General features: G+C 42.6%; 1 protein-coding gene across 2 annotated transcripts; it reads left to right on the top strand.

The window, feature by feature from the left end:
* Positions 1 to 1,355: 1,355 nt before the first annotated feature.
* Positions 1,356 to 20,774, top strand: LOC109869377 (histone lysine demethylase PHF8-like). 2 transcript variants are annotated; one of them, XM_020459469.2, is made up of 21 exons: positions 1,356 to 1,683; positions 2,452 to 2,811; positions 3,624 to 3,709; positions 4,044 to 4,173; positions 4,620 to 4,780; positions 5,233 to 5,374; positions 5,499 to 5,685; positions 6,000 to 6,162; positions 7,969 to 8,056; positions 8,279 to 8,385; positions 8,500 to 8,591; positions 8,787 to 8,876; positions 9,333 to 9,608; positions 9,829 to 9,911; positions 10,019 to 10,194; positions 10,632 to 10,839; positions 11,192 to 11,535; positions 11,934 to 12,029; positions 12,228 to 12,337; positions 13,647 to 13,995; positions 17,734 to 20,774. In XM_020459469.2, exons 2-21 carry the CDS (start codon positions 2,714 to 2,716, stop codon positions 17,820 to 17,822), a joined length of 3,075 nt encoding a protein of 1,024 aa, XP_020315058.1. In that variant the 5' UTR covers positions 1,356 to 1,683; positions 2,452 to 2,713; the 3' UTR covers positions 17,823 to 20,774. The 2 variants fall into 2 exon arrangements, with proteins under 2 accessions (XP_020315058.1, XP_020315059.1); XM_020459470.2 differs by having other exon boundaries at positions 1,357 to 1,683; positions 4,053 to 4,173.
* Positions 20,775 to 23,451: the final 2,677 nt, after the last annotated feature.

Genomic DNA, 23,451 nt, shown 5'->3' on the forward strand with positions numbered 1-23,451 from the left:
TTCAATTTCACCAATCTTGTCATATGGTTGGAAATAATTGATATATAATGTGTTGGTCCCATCTTTCATGAGCTGAAATAAAAGATCCCAGAAATGTTCAAAACACAAAAATATTTCTCTCAAATGTTGTGCATAAATTTGTTTATATCCCTGTTAGTGAGCATTTATTTGCCAAGAAAATCCATCCACCTGAAAGGTGTGGCATATCAAGAAGCTGATTAAACAGCATGATCAGTACACAGGTGCACCTTGTGCTGGGGACAATAAAAGGCCACTCTAAAATGTGCAGTTTTGTCACAAAACACAATGCCACAGATGTCTCAAGTTTTGAAGTATCGTGCAATTGTCATGATGACTGTAGGAATGGGCACCATAGCTGTTGCCATAGAATGGAATGTTAATTTCTCTACAATAAACTGCCTCTGTAGTTTTTGAGAATTTGGCAATACGTCCAACCGGCCTCACAACCGCAGACCACGTGTATGGTGTTGTGTGGGCGAGCGGTTTGCTGATGTCAAAGTTGTGAACAGTACCCCATGGTGGTAGTGGGGTTATGGTATGGGCAGGCATAAGCTATGGATAACAAACACAACTGCATTTTATCAATGGCAATTTGAATGCACAGAGATAGCGTGACGAGATACTGAGGCCATTGTTTTGCCATAAATCTGCAGCCATCACCTTATGTTTCAGCATGATAATGCACTGCCCCATGTCGCAAGGATCTTTACACAATTCCTGGAAGCTGAAAATGTCGCAGTTCTTCCATACCCTGCATACTCACCAGACATGTCACCCACTGAGCACGTTTGGTATGCTCTGGATTGATGTGTACGACAGCGTGTTCCAGTTCCTGCCAATATCCAGCAACTTTGCACAGTCATTGAAGAGAGTGGGAAAACATTTCACAGGCCACAATCAACAGTCTGATCAACTCAATGCGAAAGAGATGTGTTGCGCTGCATGAGGCAAATGGTGGTCACACCAGATACTGACTGGTTTTCTGATCCACACCCCTACTTTTTTTTAAGGTATCTGTGACCAACATATGCATATCTGTGTTCCCAGTCATGTGAAATCCATAGATTAGGGCTAAATGAATTCCTTTCAATTGACTGATTTCCTTATATGAACTGTTAACTCTAAAATCTTTGAAATTTTTGCATGTTGCACTCATATTTTTGTTCAGTATAATTACAGGCCCAGGTTGTTATTGCAGTTATTACAGTGCAATAGCTGGTTATTACACTAATTACTCAACTGTAATGTAAATATTGTTTCATTTTGTGTGTAGGCCTACATTTGAAGTATTGATGTGCCGCCACTATTGTAGTTCTTCACTAGCGCAACTTTATTGTTCCTTCAACTACAGACAGTTTATGCGAGTGCTTTGAAATGGCGTTGCTCCATCACAAATGTCTGTATTTCTGAGTTGTTTATAGTAACAGTGCTCATGTAGTGGTCTTTTAATCTTTTCAAACCCTGCAATACACATTTTGTGACTTAACCGACACACCCGGGTATCATTTGTGGGGGGAAAAGACAATGCAGTAAGGGCTGTTTTTGAATACTTTGCGCTGCATAATAAGGCCTCATCGATCCTCAGCCTTTCGTAAGGATTTCAACCGATTTCGAATGCTTGGCCGGTGGCCCCTCTGCAGCAATCGGACAGTTTAAATCCCGGTAAGAAATGATTTCGGACCGATTTTCTGAACGTACAACTTACTTATAGGTAATTCAATACTATTTTCACGATAAACTAATAAAATGCAATATATTTAGCTAAATATAGACTTATCCGCTGTTTAGCTAACGTTACCAGCTAACTTAAGTTGCTAAGCTTAGCCAATGGTGGCTAGCATGTTGCGCTAACAACTAAGTTACTGTAGCGAATAAACAGCTGGCTATGTGTGGTCTTGAATTGCAACTAACGAAAAGATAACGTGGAACCAATACACATTATTACCAGCTTGCTATGAATCGGTAACGTTCAATTACCTGCGCTTTTCGTTTGTTAGCTAGTTACGTTAGCATAGTCTAGGTACTTGCGAAAAGCCATTGTTAGCCAGGCTGCAGTGTTTACAAATCTAGCTACTATAGTTAGCTAGCTAAGCTGCTAACTGGCTAATGTTACTTTCCTGAATTGTTATTTGTCTGAATTCCAATTCATATGCGAGAGCTGTCAGACATTTTGCAAGGCCTTAAGGCCAAATTTATTAGCCAGTTTAGAAGTGTTATTATTAGCTAGCTAACTTTTGTATTGCCAAATCGTGGGCTAGCTTACTATTCAGACCCACTGCTAGCGAGCCAAGTATAGCAACTTACAGTGAGAACCTTCGGTCAGTAAAACGACTTAGAGGAGCTTATCTTTCTTATCCTCAAATTAACACCCACATCCCTGCAGACTTTTTGACAGATATGTTTGTGCTCTCTTCTTTCCCATTTCAACAGGTGCCTAATCATGGCGAATACAATGCACCATGTGTGACAGAAAGCAGTGGGCTAGGCACCTATTCCAAGTGAAGTGACACAACACAGTTAACCTGTTACTGGCACTGCCCTGTGCTGCTTCAGTACAAACGCCATTTGAACTATATATATTTTTTCAGCGCTCAATGCAACCATAAACTAATTCTAATTGCAAACTAGTGTCGTGCTTCCATATTCACAGAGTAGATTTAAGCCTAACTGTCAGTCAGTTTACACTCCCAGTATGGCGTCTGTTCCAGTGTATTGCCTGTGTCGCCTGCCCTACGATGTCACACGCTTTATGATCGAGTGTGACATATGTCAAGACTGGTTCCATGGAAGGTAAGTTATATTTCAGTTTCATTGAGCATTACTACACTGAACAAAAATATAAACACAGCATGTTAAGTGTTGGTCCAATGTTTCATGAGATGCAGTAAAATATCCCAGAAATGTACCATATGCACAAAATACTTATTTCTCAAAAATGTTGTGCACAAATTTGTTTACATCTCTGTTAGTGAGCATTTCTCCTTCAAAATAGTCCATCCACCTAACAGGTGAACCTAGTGCTGGGGACAATAAAAGGCCACTCTAAAATGTGCAGTTTTGTCACACAACGCTACAGATGTCTCAAATTATGAGGGAGCGTGCAATTGGCATGCAGACTGCAAGAATGTCCACCAGAGCTTTTGCCAGAGAATTGAATGTTTTAGAGAATTTGGCAGTATGTCCAACCGGCCTCACAACCGCAGAACACATGTATGGCGTTGTGTGGGCAAGCAGTTTGCTGATGTCAACGTTGTGAACAGAGTGCCCCATGGTGGCGGTGGGGTTATGGTATGGGCAGGCATAAGCTACAGACACAATTGCATTTTATCGATGGCAATTTGAATGCACAAAAGTACCATTACGAGATGGTACTTTTAAGGTATCTGTGACCAACAGATGCATATCAGTATTCCCAGTCATGTGAAATCCATAGATTAGGGCCTAATAAATGTATTTCAATTGCCTGATTTCCTCATATGAACTGTAACTCAGTAAAATCAATGAAATTGGTGCATGTTGTGTTTATATTTTTGTTCATTATAATTGCTGACTGTATACAGTAGGCTATGAGTACATTTTTGTTTGTTTGTTTGTTTGTCTAGTTGTGTTGGAGTGGAGGAAGACAAAGCAGCAGAGATTGACCTGTACCACTGTCCCAACTGTCAGGTCACCCATGGGCCCTCTGTCAGTAAGTCCTTCTCAGTCTCTTTGAATTTGCTTCCCAGGCTGTATTTTTATATTTCACCCATATTTCAAACCTGTTTGAATCTGTAACATCAGGTGTGCTAGTTCTGAATACATTCTGAATGGTTAGGGGTACTCTAGGACAGGATTAGGGAACCCGGCTCTATAGAAATACACATGCCAATACACATAACAATTCCTCACTTCTGTCAGTTTCGTTACCTGGTCTGCCTTTAGTAATACTACTAGTAATGTAGGCCTAGTAGTAGTAGTGTGGTTGTAATAGCACAAGTAGTAGTAGCGTGGTTGTAATGCAAGTCTGTTGTTGTCCCCTGTATGTTCCGCAGTGAGGAAGCGGCGTGGAGGTACCAAGCAGGCTGATGCTGGTGGAAGAGACACTTCTGGTCGACCGGTAAAGACAGGCAGCCCGCAGTTTGTCAGGGAGCTACGAAGCCGCACCTTCCCAAGGTAAACCTCCCATATTACATTATGTCTATACATGTTCATTCACTTCCACACTGTCTTTTATCTAGCATGAACATTCACCTAAAATGACCGCCTCGCAGAGAAAGAACCCAACCCGACACTTATAATGTAAATTATTTCATGCGTAGCGTTTTGCATGCGTCCATAAAGTATAGCGTCTCAAAACTATCTGAGTGATCGACAATATGGCTTTTGAATCTGCATTTTTTAAATGTCAGATAATGTATCATTTCGAGTGGTACTTTAATTATTTTCTCTAACTTTACAGTTCTGACCTGGTTCTCATAGAAGTAGAATTTTGCATAATAATACCATATCTGCCATATTGAGTGTACGGTGAAATTGCAGCAGTCTGGGACGCTTTTCCCATTCATTATTCTATTTCTCTGTGTCCCTCACTATTTTCCAATCTCTCTGTGTATGTGCAGTGCTGATGAGGTATTGTTAAAGCCGTCGGGGGCCCAGCTGACAGTGGAGTTCCTGGAGGAGCGCTCATTCAGTGTTCCTGTCATGGTCCTCAGAAGGGACGGCCTGGGCATGAACCTGCCCCCGGGGAACTTCGGAGTCAACGACGTAGAGCACTACATCGGTAAACCTCTCCGTCTTTAGCGGCAATTTTGGTTTCACGTGCAGTTATTTTAATATTTGCTTGTATTCCCCACATCATTAACTAGAACACTGATTTATATGTTGTCTTCTATGGTACCTTTACCTACCTTAGTTGAATGCACTGACTCTAAGTCTCCTTGGATAAGGGCATCTGCTCAATTCAATGATTAAAATGTCAATGTAAACCTGCAACTCTACATACAGTACAAGGCTCTGTCATACCTGCTCTTTAACTAGTCACGTCTCAACTTGACATACCATTACCATAAGAGATGTAACCTAGTGTAGGTTACCAGAGGAAACTACGGTCTTATCTTACACAAAAAGACCTCTGTGAAGTTGAGATGTTATGTGATCACGGTGCAGGAATAAAGCACTCTGTGTGGGGAGCGGCAAGACGTGTTTTGTTTGTTGATTGCGTGTTGTCTATAGGTCCGGACAGGGAGATTGATGTGATTGACGTGTCTCGCCAAGCTGACCTGAAGATGCGCCTAGGAGACTTTGTGGAGTACTACAACAGCCCCAACAGAGACAGAGTCCTCAACGTCATCAGCCTAGAGTTCTCTGAGACCAGGTACACCACACTGCTTGTTCTTGTGTCAATGCACTCATTGGTTGGTATTGCTCTCTAGGGGTCTTCCTTGTCATCAGTACGTAATTTGGTTGAACAAAAGTCCAATGTCAATTTTCTGTCACAGGCTGTCAAATTTGGTGGAGACTCCGAAGATAGTGAGGAAGCTGTCGTGGGTGGAGAACCTGTGGCCTGAGGAGTCAGTGTTTGAGCGGCCCAACGTCCAGAAATACTGCCTCATGGGGGTCAAGGACAGCTACACAGACTTCCACATCGACTTCGGAGGTACCTCTGTCTGGTACCATGTACTACGGGTAAGAAGAGGGCAGTTATTGGGACATTTTATGGGCCAGATTGTGTAAAGGGACTGTTGGAACTAGGCATTCTTCCTGCTGTGCTGACATGCATAATTGGAGCGTTATATACTAGGAGACTTAAGAGCGATATAACATTTGAATGTATGATGTCCATGCCTGACTTTACCTTGTTCATCATTATAATGTTGTGTCTGCCTGACGGATGAAAATTCTCTCCTTTTAACTCTTCCACTTTCACGTTGATGTGGAAACGGAAAGGTTGATTAATGAGCGCTGTCACTGTTAGATAAATGTCTACGTGTGTCTCTCAGGGTGAGAAGATCTTCTACCTGATCTCCCCCACGCCAGCAAACCTTGCCTTGTTTGAGCGCTGGAGCTCCTCGTCCAATCAGAACGAGATGTTCTTCGGGGACCAGGTGGACATGTGCTACAAGTGCTCTGTCAAACAGGGGAACACGCTCTTCATCCCAACAGGTATTCACCCTCTTCATTTACCCAGGTATTCAACAAAGTGGGGTCAGATGTTATGGTTGGTCTTCTGAAACAGGGACTAGTGCTGTGACAGGCCTGTTATTGCTTCTGGTGATGGGTTTTATATACAGTGCATTCCTGGTGGAGCTTGTCAGAACTCCGTATATTATGTGCCAATTCATATACACTACCAGTCAAAAGGTTGGACACACCTACTCATTCAAGAGTTTCTTAATTTTTACAATTTTTTACATTGTAGAATAATAGTGAAGGCATCAAAACTATGAAATATCACATATGGAATCATGTAGTAACCAAAATACTTTTAAACGAATAAAAATATATTTTATATTTGAGATTCTTCAAAGTAGCCACCCTTTGCCTTAATGACAGCTTCGCACACTCTTGGCATTCTCTCAACCAGCTAAATGAGGTACTCACTCACCTGTTGATTGTGCCTTTAAGTTGACTGTGCTTTTAAACAGCATGGAAAATTCCAGAAAATGATATCATGGCTTTAGAAGCTTCTGGTAGGCTAATTGACATTATTTGAATCAATTGGAGGTGTACCTGTGGATTTCAAGGCCTACCTTTTAAACTCAGTGCCTCTTTGCTTGACATCATGGGAAAAGACCTAATATTTTTTTTGTAGACCTCCACAAGTCTGATTCATCCTTGGGAGCAATTTCCAAACTCCTGATGGTACCACGTTCATCTGTACAAACAATAGTACGCAAGTATAAACACCATGGGGCCACGCAGCCGTCATACCGCTCAGGAAGGAGATGCGTTCTGTCTCCTAGAGATGATTGTACTCTGGTGCGAAAAGTGCAAATCAATTTCAGAACAACAGCAAAGGATCTTGTAAAGATGCTGGAGGAAACAGGTACAAAGGTATCTATATCCACAGTAAAACGAGTCCTATATCGACATAAACCTGAAAGGCCGCTCATCAAGGAAGAAGCCACTGCTCCAAAACCGCCATAAAATGTCAGACTACGGTTTGCAACTGCACAGAGAAATGTCCTCTGGTCTGATGAAACAAAAATATAACTGTTTGGCCATAATGACCATTGTTATGTTTGGAGGAAAAGGGGGGGGGGGAGGCTTGCAAGCCGAAGAACACCATCCCAACCGTGAAGCATGGGGGTGGCAGAATCATGTTGTGGGGGTGCTTTGCTGCAGGAAGGACTGGTGCACTTCACAAAATAGATGGCATCATGAGGAAAGAAAAAGTATGTGGATATGTTGAAGCAACATCTCAAGACATCAGTCAGGAAGTTAAAGCTTGGTTGCAAATGGGTCTTCCAAATGGACAATGACCCCAAGCATCCTTCCAAAGTTGTGGCAAAATGGCTTAAGGACAACAAAGTCACATTTTTGGAGTGGCCATCACAAAGCCCTGACCTCAATCCTATAGATTTGTGGGCAGAACTGAAAAAGCGTGTGCAAGCAAGGAGGCCTACAAACCTGACTCAGGTTTCAGGTAGCTTGTGGAAGGCTACCTAAAACGTTTGACCCAAGTTAAACAATTTAAAGGCAATGCTACCAAATACAAATTAAGTGTATGTAAACTTCTGACCGACTGGGAATGTGATGAAAGAAATAAAAGCTGAAATTAATTATTCTCTCTTAGTATTATTCTGACATTTCACATTCTTAAAATAAAGTGGTGATCCTAACTGACCTAAGACAGGGAATTTTTACTAGGATTAAATGTCAGGAATTGTGAAAAACTGAGTTTAAATGTATTTGGCTAAGGTGTATGGGGGTTTTCAATGTACTTGTGTCTCTCTCTCTCTCTCTCAGGATGGATCCATGCTGTACTGACTCCTGTGGACTGTGTGGCTTTCGGAGGGAATTTCCTACACAGTCTCAACATTGACATGCAGCTCCGGTAAGTCCCTTAACTCCTGCCTCCTACTAAAACGTGAGTCGCATCACTTGCGGTACTCAGTTTATCTGAACTGATCATAGCAACATTTCTCTACCATTCATAACTACAATGCCATTTTGAAAATGGCTCACTCAATACATTTCCATTACCATTGTACTATACATTCGAATTACCAAATGTTTATAATCATTCACCCTGTGTTCTGTCTTCTTTCCCCATCAGAGCGTATGAAATAGAGAAGAGGTTGAGTACAGCCGACCTGTTCAGTTTCCCAAACTTTGAGACTGTGTGCTGGTATGTTGGCAAGCACCTGCTTGACACATTCAGAGGTGAGGTGCTTCATCATAAACATGCTTTTCCCCCCTCTGCTCTCTAAGGATCTGCATTTCTTTGGGCAATGTATGTCAAGAACCTTGATAACTCTATGTTGATCTATGTTGTAGGTCTGAGAGAGAACCGCAGACACCCTGCTACCTACCTGGTCCACGGTGCCAAGGCCCTCAACAACGCTTTCCGCACCTGGACACGCAAAGAGGTAGCTCTTTACTGTAGGCCCCCTTATGTATGCATTCATCAAGCCTTTATAGCAGCCACTGAAGACTCTATAACATCTGTCATAGTCCGTCGTTAACATTATGCGCAATGGCACAAGATATCACGAAGCTAGTTGTAGTGGGCGCTATAGTTCTTTGTGTCTTATGGTGACGTTATGTTTTTGTCCTCCCACCAGTCGCTGACTGACCACGAGGTGGAGATTCCAGAGACCATTAAGACCCAGCAACTGGTCAAGGACCTGGCCAAGGAGATACGACTGGTGGAGGTAAGCTGGCCTGGGGAGGTGGAGACACTGACAAATATTTTTTTATATTTCTTTTTATTGATTATATTTATTTAACTAGGCAAGTCAGTTAAGAACAAATTCTTATTTACAATGACGGCCAAACCCTAACGACGCTGGGCCAATTGTTGGCTGCCCTATGGAACTCCCAATCACGGCCGGGTGTGATTCAGCCTGGATTCAAACCAGGGACTGTAGTGACGCCTCTTGCACTGAGATGCAGTGCTTTAGACTGCTGCACCACTCGGGAGCCCAAAAAAGTACACTGAGGCAAACTGAGCCAAGCTACTAGACTGGCCTAGTTGTTCATCTACCATCATATCTGAGCCTGTACAGTTCAGGTCACCACTATAGTGAGTCCCTATCAGGCATATGAGTGTGTATGAATTCATTTCAGTCTGGCTTACTGAGAGTACTCTGTCCTCTCTGCCACTCCAGGACATCTTCCAGCAAGGCCGCCCTGCGGCTCCTTTCACCTCTACACAGGGCTTCCCCTCGCCCCTCCCCAAAGCCTCCCCTCTAGCCATCTCCCAGAGCCCTGGCCGCCCCCCGGGGAAGAAGAGAGGCCCCAAACCCAAGGATGTGTCCCCCAGTCCCAAAAAGAAGGGCCAAAAGGGCTTAATGAAAGAGGCAGGAGAGCTGGATCTCCTGGAGATCCACACCAAACACACACTGAAGAAATGCCAATCTGGTAACAAGAAAAACAAGAACAAGGTACGTCTGTTCAATTGGTGATTGATGTGCCTTGTCCTTGTCGAATACATTTAATAAATGAAATGCACATTTAAATAGTCCTTTTACCTAAAAAGAAAATCCCTCTGGGACAAATGAAGTTGAAAGTTCTAGTTTTATTCAGCTCTGAACCTGAGTACAGTGTTTGTTTGCATTGGATTTGTGATGCTAATGGGTGCTTGTGATTTCTCTCCATCTCCAGTTTGAGCTACCCTTGGAGGAGTTCCAGGGGAAAATGAGCAAGAGCAAACTGAAGCTGGTGTTGACCAACGGCAAAATACAGGGGTAATACTGGGATGTCAGGCGTCCTCTTTATCTCTTATCACGTTCTGTTTGCATTTGACATTGTGTCATCGACACGTTCATAGAAGTTTCTTTCTTTCTGACCACAGCAAGAAGGGTGGTCGTTCGGGCGGCAGTAACAGTGCCGGCCGTGCCCCTCACTTCCAGCACCATGCTATGGGAGGGTCTGCACTGTCAGACTTTGAGTCAGAGGACGAGCTACAGATTGACGAGACACCTCCTCCACGACGCAAGGCTGGGGGATCCAGCAAGAAGAAACTTAGTGGTAAGTTTACATGATATAGTACAAATGGAAATATACTTTGAGAGCACTTCTTTCGTGATAGCATTACTAATCAATAAAAAACGTTTTCTGATCTTGTTGGGGCATTCGGTTCAGCCTTCCGAGCCTTGAGGCTAAATTGATATGAAAGCAATAAAAAACACTTTTTAGGCGTCCTTTGGGATAGAGTGGCGTAATCTACCAGTCAGTTTTATCATTGGTGTCTGGGGCAGGTTTGGTCCGTTGGTGGAGCAAGGAACAAACTATAAACCTGTGTATGTATGCCTGGATCGTTTTCCATCAGGAGCACATGTTGTAACAACCTTTTGCTAAGGAAAACGTACAAATGTAGCATTTCTATTAGTTCCTCCCCATTTCACACAGTTTCATATGGTATTCTTCCATGTTGTGCCTACTGAACAAGATCCTGTTTGCGTCAGGTCTTCCTAGGAAGCTGCCGAGGGCCAAGCCATGCTCTGACCCCCATCGCATCAGAGAACCAGGAGAGGTGGACTTTGACATTGAGGAGGACTACACCACAGATGAGGAGGAGACCATGACTGTCCATGGCGTGAAGGGTGGAGCAGGAGGAATCCTGGACCTGCTGAAAGCCAGCAAACAGGTGGCAGGGCTGGACTCTGCACTCAGGTAGGGCCTGACTGACACTTCTGGACATTTCAGAAACCTTAATCATATTGTTTTATTCTCAATACCAGCCCTCTGCAACTTGTGTTCAGATATTCTGAGCAGTCAGACTACCACGTATTGTCTTATCTATTTGAACTCAAGTCAATCATTCGAAAAATGTATTTGCATTCTGCCTTGTATGTATCCAAAATGGGAGCCAATGAAGATGGGAGAATGAATGTTTCTCTCACTGCCTTCATAAACAGAACAGGTTAACTTGCGTAATATACATTTTTGCAACATATGTCCTCCACATTTTAGTGCTGTTTGTGTGGTGATCATTCATCTCTTGTCCTCCCTCTCCACCCTCCAGTGAGGAAGCCCCAGCCTCTCCCAGCACGCGAGATGCCATCCAGGGCATGCTCTCCATGGCCAACCCTCCATCCTCTTCCTCCTCCTCCTCTTCCTCCTCTTCCTCCCCTCGGTCTGTCTCTGGAGGGCTTTCTGAGGGCCTGGGCATGGTCAAAGAGAAAGGAGGGCGGGCCGTGTGGGTGACAGGAGCCAATAAGAGCAGAGGGGGAGGAGCCTCCAAAGAGAAGACAACGTTCCAACGCCCTGGGAAGCGGCCTGTCAAGCGGCCGGCCCGTCACCTTAGCGACGAGGACAGCCCAGACGAGCAGGAAACTCTGGGCACCTGTTTTAAAGACGCCGAGTATGGTGAGTCAGAGGAAGAATCTCAATTGAGATTCTCCCATAGGCTGTGTGCGTCCCAAATGGCACCCTATTCCCTGTATAGTGCACTACTTCTGACCAGGTGAGTCATGGGAGGAAGGAGCACAAGAACATACCCCTGGCCTGGCTACTGCTCAGAGACTACTCCCCTTGCCCTGGCTGCATTAGTTTTGGAATGGTCTCAAATTTGCACCCTCCGCCAAACTGGTTCCCCAGGCGAGCTAAAACAAATCCACAAACATTGGGTTTAGCTCACCTGGGAACTAAGTCATGGTCGAATCAAGGCACTATGATGGATACTAAACTAAATGATCCAATGATGTCACTGTCATTATCCTGCCTGACTGCTCAACCCTCCTGACCAACCCCTGTGTGTGTTTCAGTCTATCCGTCCTTAGAGTCTGATGAGGAGGACCACGCCAACAAGGCCAAGATGAAGAGGAAGAAAAACTGGGACGACACTCCTTGGAGCCCCAAAGGTACTCACTACTCAACCCATTTTCAAGTGTTAGACAGTGGACATGTTTCATGACCAAACCGACAGCGAAGGACATTTGTTCATACTTAGTTGAACATGTAATAACCATCTGTAGGCGGACTCTCCAAATAAAGACTCTCCAAATAAAGTGTTACATATCATTGATTAATTCCGCAAACATATTTTCTTATTCCTTCAGCCCGGGTAACCCCCACCCTGCCAAAACAGGAGCGCCCAGTGAGGGAGGGGGCCAGAGTGGCGTCTGTAGAGACTGGCCTTGCTGCAGCTGCTGCCAAACTGGCACAACAGGTGAGATGAGAGGAGGGGAAATACTTTTGGTCATGTATTGTATGTGGACACCTGCTCCTCCAACATCTCATTCCAAAACGATGGGCATTAATATGGAGTTGGTCCCCCCCTTTGCTGCTATAATAGCCTCCACTCTTCTGGGAAGGCTTTCCACTAGATGTTGGAACTTTGCTTCGGGGACTTGCTTCCGTTCAGCCACGAGCATTAGTGAGGTCGGGCACTGATGTTGGGAGATGAGGCCTGGCTCGTAGTCGGCGTTCCAATTCATCCCAAAGGTGTTCGATGGGGTTGAGGTCAGGTCTCTGTGCAGGCAGGTCAAGTTCTTCCACACCGATCTCGACATCACTCCAGAGAACGCATTTCCACCCCTCCAGCCGACGCTTGGCATTGCGCATGATGATCTTAGGCATGTGTGCGGCTGCTCGTCCATGGAAACCCATTTCATGAATCTCCGACTAACATTTATTGTGCTGATTTTGCTTCCAGAGGCAGTTTGGAACTGTAGTGAGTTTGGAACTCACTGTTTGGAACTGTAGTGAGCGCTGTAGTGAGCGTTGCAACCGAGGACAGACCACCACTTCGCGGCTGAGCAGTTGTTGCTCCTAGACATGTCCACTTCACAATAACAGCACTTACAGTTGACTGGGGCAGCTTTAGCAGGGCAGAAATTTGACAAACTGACTTGTTGGAAAGATGGCATCCTATAACGGTGCCATGTTTAAAGTCACTGAGCTCTTCAGTAAGGCCATTCTACTGTCAATGTTTGTCTATGGAGATTGCATGGCGGTGTGCTCGATTTTATACACCTATCAGCAACGGGTGTGGATTAAATAGCCAAATCCACAAATTTGAAGCGGTGTCCACATACTTTTGTATATTGTGCATGTTAGGGGACAGTTTGGGACAAGTTCATGTTCTGAAAGAGGTAGGGCAGGTAGCGGTAGTGCCCTTTACTAAATCTTACACCCATTCAAATACATTTTGAAGGCTCCTGAGTGGCGCAGCGGTCTAAGGCGCTACATCTCAGTGCTAGAGGCGTCACTAACGACCCTGGTTTGATTCCAGGCTGTATCATAACCGGCCATGATTGGGAGTTCCCAAAGGGCAACGCACAATTGGCCCAGTGTAGGCCGTCATTTTAAATAAGAATTAGTTCTTAACTGACTTGCCTAGTTAAATAAAAAAATATTAAAAGATGAGACAATCACCAAAAGACAAATGAGAGCCAAATGTTGAGATGCTCTGAGGAGCTAGGGAATATGATTGAATGTCAAATGCTGTCTAATATTTCTATTGTTTATTCATCCAGGAGATCCAGAAACCCACCAAGAGGAAGTACACCAAAAAGCCCCGCCCCGTTGCCCCACCACAGCCACCTCCTCGGGCCGAGCCGTCCCCTCCCTCCCCCCCTCTAGCCCCGGAGCCTCCCACCCCTGACTTAAGCCCTGAGCAGAGGGTGGAGTGCTACTCTGCCAGCCTACTGGACCATGAGTACACGGCAGGCCCTGGGGGCCCCAGAGGGAGTGCGGCTATGGCTCCTGGGGTGTTCCTCACCTCCAGACGACCCTCCCTCTCCCCCCAGAACAGCAGCACTTACTCCCCCTCTACAGCCTCCCCCGCTGGGCTAGCTAGCCCCGGCAGCGCTGGAGCTGGTGGAGGTAAGTACATAAGTGCTTGGGGTAATTGTCTTGCTGGAAGATCCACTTTTGACCAAGTTGCTGCCTTCTGGCAGAGGCAACAAGGTTTTGGGCAAAATGTCCTGTTACTGGGTAAAGTTTGACCTTATTTTCTGTATAAGCATCCTTCTTTCAACGCCAAACCAACCACTGGTGTGCGTGGCCAAAGAGCTCAATACATTTCAGCCTAAAACCTGGTTGCCTCTGCCAGGAGGCTGAAACTTGGCCACAAAATCAACATTTTGCAATGGCCATCTGTCTCTGGACTTGAAACCAATTGAAAACGTGTGGTTTGAATTGAAGAGGGAAGTCCATAAGCACCAACAAAGGATATCAAGGATCTGGAAATATGCTGTAAAGATGAATGGTCTAAGAACCCTCCCAATTGGGGAGGCAGGTAGCCTAGTGGTTAGAGCATTGGACTAGTAACCGAAAGGTTGCAAGATCGAATCCCTGAGCTGGAAAGGTACAAATCTGTCGTTCTGCACCTGAACAAGGCAAATAACCTACTGTTCCTCGGCCGTCATTGAAAATAAGATTTTATTCTTAACTGACTTGCCGAGTTAAATAAAATATGTTCTCCAATCTCATAAAATATTTTAGAAAAAGGCTCAGTACCGTTGTCCTCGCAAAGGGGATGGTGCTGAAGTATTGGAAATAGAGATGGCAATCATTTGAATCTTTTTGAGAGAACATATTACTTGTTAAAATCTCTTTCTCTGAGCAAGTATATAAGTATAATAATATACACTGAACAGAAAAACAACATGTAAAGACATTTTTCATCCACACAAAAATATAATTTTCCTTATTTTGTGCAGACATTTGTTTACATCCATGTTAGATTATCTTGGCAAAGGAGAAATGTTCACTATCTACTAGACAGGTGTGGCATATCAAGAAGGATGATCATTACACAGGTGCACATTGTGCTGTGGACAATAAAGGCCAGTCTAAAATGTGCAGTTTTGTCACAACACAATACCACAGATGCCTCAAGTTTTGGGAGTGCGTGCAAATGGCATGCTGACTGCAGGAATGTTCACTAGAGCTGTTTCCAGATAATTTAATGTTTATTTCTCTACCATAAGCCGCCTCCAACGTCATTTTTGAGAATTTGGCAGTACGTCCAACCAGTCTCATAGCCGCAGACCACATGTAACCACGCTAGCCCAGGACCTCCACATCTGGCTTCTTCATGTGCGGGATCGTCTGAGGCCAGCCACCTGGACAGCTGATGAAACTGCGGGTTTGCAGAACCAAAGAATTTCTGCACAAACTGTCAGAAACGGTCTCAGGGAAGCTCGGCTGCGTGCTCGTCGTCCTCACCAGGGTCTTGACCTGACTGCAGTGCGGCGTTGTAACTGACTTTAGTGGGCAAATGCTCACCTTCGATGGCCACTGACACGCTGGAGAAGTGTGCTCTTCACAGATTAATCCCGATTTCAACTGTACAGACAGCGTGTATGGCATCGTGTGGGCGAGTGGTTTGCTGATGTCAACATTATGAACAGAGGGCACTGTCAATGATTAGTAGAACAGAGATACCGTGACGAGATCCTGAGGCCCATTGTCATGCCATTCATCCACCGCCATCACCTCATGTTTCAGCATGATAATGCACAGTCCCATTTTGCAAGGATCTGAACACAATTCCTGGAAGCTGAAAATGTCCCAGTTATTCCATGCCCTGCATACTCACCATACATGTCACCCATTGAGCACGTTTGGAATGCTCTGGATCGACGTGTACGACAGCGTGTTCCAATTCCCGCCAATATCCAGCAACTTCGCACAGCGATTTGAAGAACAGTGGGACTACATTCCACAGGCCACAATCAGAAGCCTGATCAACTCTATGCGAAGGAGATGTCGCGCTGCATGAGGCAAATGGTCACACCAGATACTGACTGGTTTTCTGATCCATGCCCCTACTTTTAAAAAAGATCTCTGTGACCAACAGATGCATATCTGTATTCCCAGTCATGTGAAATCCATAGATGAATTTATTACAATTGCCAGATTTCCTTATATGAACTGTAACTGAGTAAAATCTTTGAAATTGTTGATTGTTGCGTTTATTTTTGTTCAGTGTAATCTTCAATTTTTTTTCATACACAATATAGTTCAGACATCATGAAAATAAATTAACCATTTTTTGAGGGGTCTAACGCACAGCTGACTGAATGACAATGCAGCAGCAGCACACAGAAATAGAACAGGCTTGCAACATCTAACCCTGGCAATTTGACTGGTTAACTAATTCGTACACTCACAATGGCTGCCTGGTATTGTGCAATAATTTCCATGGTAATGTGAATGTTCATTCAAATGATGTTTAACTCATGTGCCCCATGCAATGGAATGTATTTTTTTGTAATGTCAGTTGAATCAGCAAATTACAGCATAGATTTTAGCACATATTTTACTTATGGGTACACTCTTAGTAGATGTGGTAAAGAGGTCAATCAAACTCGGCCAAAACAATGAAATTGCCATGGAAACGCATGAGGGAAAGTGCCTTTGGGTAAGGATCCCAACACTCCTCATTGCCCCCCAGCAAAATTTGTCTACTTTTAGGCTATTGTTTGTGTATTTCACATTATTTCGAAATATAATGCTTGTATGGATGTCAACCCCAACACATGTTCATGTCATTGTTACGATCAACTACATTACAGTTAAACATTATTTTGACCACCATCAACCATTTCTGTATGCTAGCTATGCTAACCATCTTATACAAACGTTAGTTAGCATTTAGTAGTCACTTCTACATGTTATATAGCAAATATATCCAAATTGGACTGAAGTAAGCACATTGTGGGCCTGTTACAGTACATAAAACATGAAGGTTTTGGCGAATATCCACTATGTTAGATCAGATTTGTTGAATGTTCTCCAATCTGGTAAATGGAACTTCTGCGTTCCAATGACTCCTTTACCACATCTATGGCTGCCAGTCCACCCATTATGCCATCATAGAATGAGGACGCCCATTTTATTAATTATATTTCTATGGCGGCACATGCAGTCAGTTGCGGAGGAGAAAATGTGCGCCCCCCCCCCCGAAACAGTTATTACGGTGACGGCGGTCATTTGGTTGACCAATTACCATCATCCAAAATTCCATGATCGCCACTGCCCTATTTTTTTTGCTCATCTTAATAAAGAATAAAGGGTGCCAATCGTTTAGGTCAAGGCTGTAGAAACACACGGGTAACTTCACAGCACATAGACATGAGTTCAGGAGTTAAAGTTCTTTCTCCGTCACTGGCGGATTTCTTTCATATGGATTCATTTTTTTCATTATTTTAATAATAAATGTTTTTATCCAATTGAAAAGGACTATAATTGGTAAAACGTGCAGTTTACATGTGCAAATGATCCTTTCCCTAAAAGCATGATGGTCATTCATTTTTTTTCTTATTTCTTTTTTACATGAAAGTATAAGTTAACTTTCCCACAGAAAATCAATCTGAGATCGACTGAAGTTTCAGTCATGGGATTTTTTTGTTGTTGCTGTAACCTCTGTGAGTTGTGTTCATTAGGGCACACAACAGAAAACATTTCAGAGCGGAATATGAAAATGACCTGTCCAGATAATGCCTCCCTGTTTGTCTGTTTTCCTCCATTTGGTGTCTAATGAACAGAATTCACAAATGTGACAAACTGTTTTCTTACCCATTGCTTTATTCCTTCTTTCTACCTCCATCTCAGGGAAACGTCCAAAGAAAGGACTTGCAACAGCAAAACAGAGACTAGGAAAGATTCTGAAAATACACCGCAATGGGAAGCTTCTCCTGTGAGAGGTGCTTCGGGAGATATGGATGGATGGAGGACAGATGGATGTAAATTAAAGAGGACCTGAAAGACATGACTGCTTTAAGAGAAACTGTTTATATTTTTTAATCTATAATTCAATTTTTTTTCATCTGGTATCTTCACCTGCACCTGTCATTCACTCATGTTCTCACTCTATACCACTTTCCAGTCCTTAATAATTCAGAATTGATTGAATCTATATAGCTGTTTTGTAGCGCTGAAATAGTCAGCATTCTACTTTGGTACTCTGCTTTCACATTTGGTATTATTTATACTTTGATATGAAAAAATATATATACACACACACTACCGTTCAAAAGTTTGGAGTCACTTAGAAATGTCCCTGTTTTTGAAAGAAAAGCATATATTTTTTGTCCATTAAAATAACAACAAATTAATCAGAAATACAGTGTAGACATTGTTAATGTTGTAAATGACTATTGTTGCTGGAAATGGCTGATTTAAAAAATATATATATACATAGCCATTATCAGCAACCATGACTGCTGTGTTCCAATGGCACATTGTGTTAGCTAATCCAAGTTTAAAGGCCTAATTGATCATTAGAATCAAATCAAATCAAATCAAATTTATTTATATAGCCCTTCGTACATCAGCTGATATCTCAAAGTGCTGTACAGAAACCCAGCCTAAAACCCCAAACAGCAAGCAATGCAGGTGGAGAAGCACCCTTTTAGAAAACCCTTTTTGCAATTATGTTAGCACAGATAAAAAATGTTCTGATTAAAGATGCAATACAACTGGCCTTCTTTAGACTAGTTGAGATCAGTAGTTTGAGAAACTGATGCCTCACAAGTCCTCCACTGGCAGCTTCTTTAAATAGTACCCGCAAAACACTAGTCTCAATGTCAACAGTGAAGAGGCGACTCCAGGATGCTGGTCTTCTAGGCAGAGTTGAAAAGAAAAAGCCATATCTCAGACTGGCCAATAAAAAGATAAAGATGGGCAAAAGAACAGACACTGGACAGAGGAACTCTGCCTAGAAGGCCAGCATCCCGGAGTTTCCTCTTGAGACTAGTGTTGGCGTTGAGACTAATGTTTTGCGGGTACTATACTGAAGCTGCCAGTTGAGGACTTGTGAGGCATCTGTTTCTCAAACTAGACACTCTAATGTCCTTGTCCTCTTGCTCAGTTGTGCACCGGGGCCTCCCACTCTTTCTATTCTGGTTAAGCCCAGTTTGTGCTGTTCTTTGAAGGGAGTAGTACATAGCGTTGTTAGGGATCTTCAGTTTCTTAGCAATTTCACGCATGGAATAGCCTTCATTTCTCAGAACAAGAATAGAGTTTCAGAAGAAAGTTATTTTTTCCTGGCCATTTTGAGCCTGTAATTGAACCCACAAATGCTGATACTCCAGATACTCAACTAGTCTAAAGGCTAGTTTTCTTGCTTCTTGAATCAGTTTTCAGCTGTGCTAACATAATTGCAAAAGGGTTTTCTAATGATCAATTAGCCTTTTAAAATGGTAAACTTGGAATAGCTGATAATGGGCCTCTGTACGCCTATGTAGATATTCCATTAAAAATCAGCCGTTTCAAGCTACAACAGTCATTTACAACATTAACAATGTCTACACTGTATTTCTGATCAATTTGAAGTTATTTTAACGGACAAAAAAATATATATTCTAAGTCACCCCAAACTTTTGAACGGTAGTGTATATATTGAGGAGCATGTAAGCATTTAGTTGGTCATGCATCGCTCAGATCAATTGAACATGTATCGATCAATTAATTGCTATATGATCTATCTAATCATTTAACCCATTAAACTTACATGCAAGAAGCATGTATTCATCAAATTGACAATGAAAAATGTCTGAAATAATTCGTAGTTGATGATTTATAGTAAAACAACCCATGATATGACCCATTCTTCATTTGACATGGGTCTCTCTATGTGGGTGAGTCAAAAGGGGTGAAGGTTTTAAATGGATAAATAAAATATAAGTTTATTTCTAGACAATTCAGCCAAATTGGATTTTTAGAAATTATTTAATCCGTTTGAGATTAACTCATGTTGTTTTGGATGATTTAGCTTTTTACATGTATTATGTGCTAGTAGGCTTGCCTCCCATTCACCCCTTTACAGTTGTGTTCACATCTCTGTTCTCACCTCACTTTCGACTAGTTTACTTTTTTATTTCTACAAACTTAGGTTATTACTTTTATTCACCACCCAGGTGTTTATTTTTCCCATGTAGATAGCAACCAAACCTTTTAGAAAGGGGATCTCTTCACCAGAATTTATGTAGATATTTTCAAAGAAATGATCGGTGTGCTAATGACCCCAAGAAATAATTAACTTGTGTTTTTGATTGTATTCATTTAACTTAGCCTGGGTACCAGTCTGTGTGCCATCATGTCACTCCTTGTCGTAGCATGTCACATACTGGTACCCAAGCTACATTTAACTCACTTCTGGATGAAGTTCTGTGTTTTTAGATGTGTATATTTTGGAATTTATATAGCCACCCAGTCAAAACAGTACTGTCATGATATGAAGAATCTGGTTCCTAATCATTTTCAAATCCACCATGGTTTGTATTCAAGTCTTTGGTAGTATAGACTTGAGCCAGCAGTTGTAGGATGTGTCCCAAATGGAGCCCTATTCTGTAGTGCACTACTTTTGAACAGGACCCAATGCATTCTGGTTAAAAGTAGCATACTATTTGGAAATGTGGTGCCGTTTGTGACGTAGATGTAAAAATGATGTGTTTTATTTAAGGAATGTGCTACACATATAGACACAGTTGTAGTGTTCTGTAAGGATATTGAAGTCGGGAAGCAGAGATTTGATAATGATTCTGATATGTACATCGTTGTAATTTTGTTTTTATATAGTTCAAAGGAGAAGTCTTTTTGTTGTTATTGCTTAACATACCTTGTATAAAATACATGTCATTTGGAAAAATGTTTTAAATATTCAAAGTTTTATTTGTATGCACAAATAATCATGTAATTTTTAGTTGGTCATGTATTGTTATAATGGAATAATGAAGTTCCTGATTTATCATTTAGTATTAATAATATTTCGTCTTGTGTCAGTGTATATGTTAGACGTGAAAGGCATTGGCCTGGAGGAGATTGCAGGTTTTGGGTTTCTTCTCTCGTTCGATATCAAGGTTGATTCTGTGGATGAGGCGCGCCCTAATTGGAGTCATCCTTGTTGGTCAGGGTGTGTGGCACCTGTTGCCCCGTTAATAGTCGTTCGTTTCACCTGTGCTGGCACAGGTAATATAGAAGACCTGCAGAGCCAATGCTCTAGTTGGCAGGAGAGATGTTGGAAGTGTTTGACCGACGTTTTGTCGTCTTTTTAAGTTAAGCCTTTACTCTTGTGTTCTCCGCTTTGGTTAGCGCCGCTTATTTTTAACTCCGTATTATAAGGTGGTGTGGGTTTTTATTTGGCCTTTTCTGGGGTGAATTTATGTACTCACGGTGGGTGCCTTTCAGAACCCTGTTTCTTGTTGCTAGTTAACTTTCAATGGACACCCCCCATGAGTGTCTGAACCTCTCCTAAAACCCCACCTGTTTCGCTTTGGTGTTTTTCCGTCTGGCTAATTTAATGATTTGTGAGCGACGACATGAGTTTGTCTTAGTGGGAACGTAACAAAATGGGGGGCTCGTCCGGGATCTTGTCCTAGGTGTTTTTGTAGTCGCTTAAATCATTCAAAAGCAGTGGAAAGTTGCATAAACACTCACAGGGTAAAACATATTTTGACTGAATTGGGAACATTTGTGTGGAACCCGGCTTGGGAGATACTGGATAAATGTACAAAGGCGAATCTGCTTATTGCAAAACATAAACATCAAAGTGGCACCTGCGGATTCCGAAGCAGTAGGCAGAATTCATCGATACTGCTTTGGTGGAGGAGAAAATCCTCCTGGAGAGGGAACATGGTGAAAGGGGTCCTGAAGGCGGTAGAGTACATCCTATAGATGTGAAACTGCGAGAGGTAGAACGAAAGGCAAAATTGGCGCAACAGCAATTAGTTTGAGCAGGACATTCAGTAAAAAATAAATAAAATGGAATAAAAAGAACCTGCAGCCAGACAAGAACAGGAATGTGAGCATGCCATTCGATTAAAAGAAGTGGAGTTGGCAGCACGCCAAAGAATGATAGAGCTTGGAAGTACTCTGAATCAACTAGGGCCATCCTGCACCCTAAACAGAGTTTGAGCTCGTTCGGAAGCTCCGGCTTGTACCGCCTTTCACTGAAAATTAGTAGAATGTATATTTTACTCTGTTTAGGAGGATTGCGAACGTCCTGAAATGGCCGTGAAATTCAGATTATGATACTGTTAAAGCTGCTATCCTTCGAGTTTAAGAGTTGTTCCCAGAGGTATACAGACAACAGTTCCGTAAATTATGAAAGACATAATTACAAATAGAAATCCAGACAAGTCACCTCCTACTACGAGGTTTTGCTTTTTCCCCAGACAAAACTGCAGCTTCATATCAACCCGTTTGTCATTACTGCTGAGAGAATGTACATATTCTCTCTGTGTCCTAAATTGAACCAAATATAGGAGAGAAAAATATGTTTCTTCTTGTGGGAGCACTCCTTCCAGTTATCAGAAAAGTACCCTGGAGTTCTCAGCGTGTGCTATTATACTTGTTATGTCTAAGAATATTGCAGAGAGCAAGTGTAGTGTTGGAGGATAACAGCAATCCCACCAAGTTCGATCTATGAGAGGTTTGTGTGGTCCTGATTTGGAGCACCTTTTGCGTTGACCGCTCCTTTGAAAACCCAAAATGTGAGTGAGTTTGTAGGACCGCTGAAAGACGAGGGTTCCAACAGTTGACACTTCGATGTCTAGGAAGCAGCTGGTTGCTGAACAGAGAAAATATGCTTCCCTCATATTTTTGCATCCAGAGGAGGAGTTTGATGAGGTTTGTGTGGGTTACGTTGACAGATAGTGTTCTGCTGAGGAAGTGGCGTTCCCCACTTTTGGGCAAGACGATTGGCCCAGTGGATCTCAAATTCTAGTTACGCTTCGACAAGAGATGGCGTCTTGGGGTTAACAAGACGAATGACCGTATCTTGGTTAATTTCTGGTCTGGAACATATGTTGGTTTACTGTAAATCGTTTCACGTTTGCCAGGTGATGGGTAAACCGAACAGTGCCAGTTCACCTTTGCACCTCTGGTTTTGACTAACCTTTCAGCAGGTTTATTGGTTCTTTGCCCAAAACAACGAGTGGTAACCAATTTTTCGTAACCATGTGTGTTGCGACTTGTTTCCCTGAGGTTATTCCACTGAAGAAAATCCCAAGGAAAGTTACTACGGATATTGCAGGAGTTTCCCCTTGAAATCAGACATGTCCATGGTAAGGACAACTTGTTTTCTGATTTGTCTTTAAAAGGTGCGCAGTCCGTTTTTGTTTTGTGTTCTGGTGCAGGTTTTTTATTTTAATTTTATTTTAATGAATGGCCGTTTTGATGATGATTTATGATTGTTGGAGTGTTAACTCTGTGTTTATATTGGAGAAAGTGATGCATTTCAATTGTGAAATTAGAGCTTTTTGTTGGTTGTGAGCAAACTTCTCCAACAAGTACATGGAATATACTTGTTGACTAAAGGGGGAAGGTGTT

This window comes from Oncorhynchus kisutch, linkage group LG24 (assembly GCF_002021735.2).
Source record: "Oncorhynchus kisutch isolate 150728-3 linkage group LG24, Okis_V2, whole genome shotgun sequence".
Taxonomy (NCBI): domain Eukaryota; kingdom Metazoa; phylum Chordata; class Actinopteri; order Salmoniformes; family Salmonidae; genus Oncorhynchus; species Oncorhynchus kisutch.

What these genes read in the sequence shown, in the direction of transcription:
- LOC109869377 (XM_020459469.2), top strand. Translation starts at nt 2,714, where the DNA reads ATGGCGTCTGTTCCAGTGTATTGCCTGTGTCGCCTGCCCTACGATGTC. An exon ending in CCTGCTTGACACATTCAGAG is followed by an intron (nt 8,386 to 8,499) that starts GTGAGGTGCTTC and finishes TCTATGTTGTAG; the next exon opens with GTCTGAGAGAGAACCGCAGA. An exon ending in GGGCTGGACTCTGCACTCAG is followed by an intron (nt 10,840 to 11,191) that starts GTAGGGCCTGAC and finishes TCCACCCTCCAG; the next exon opens with TGAGGAAGCCCCAGCCTCTC.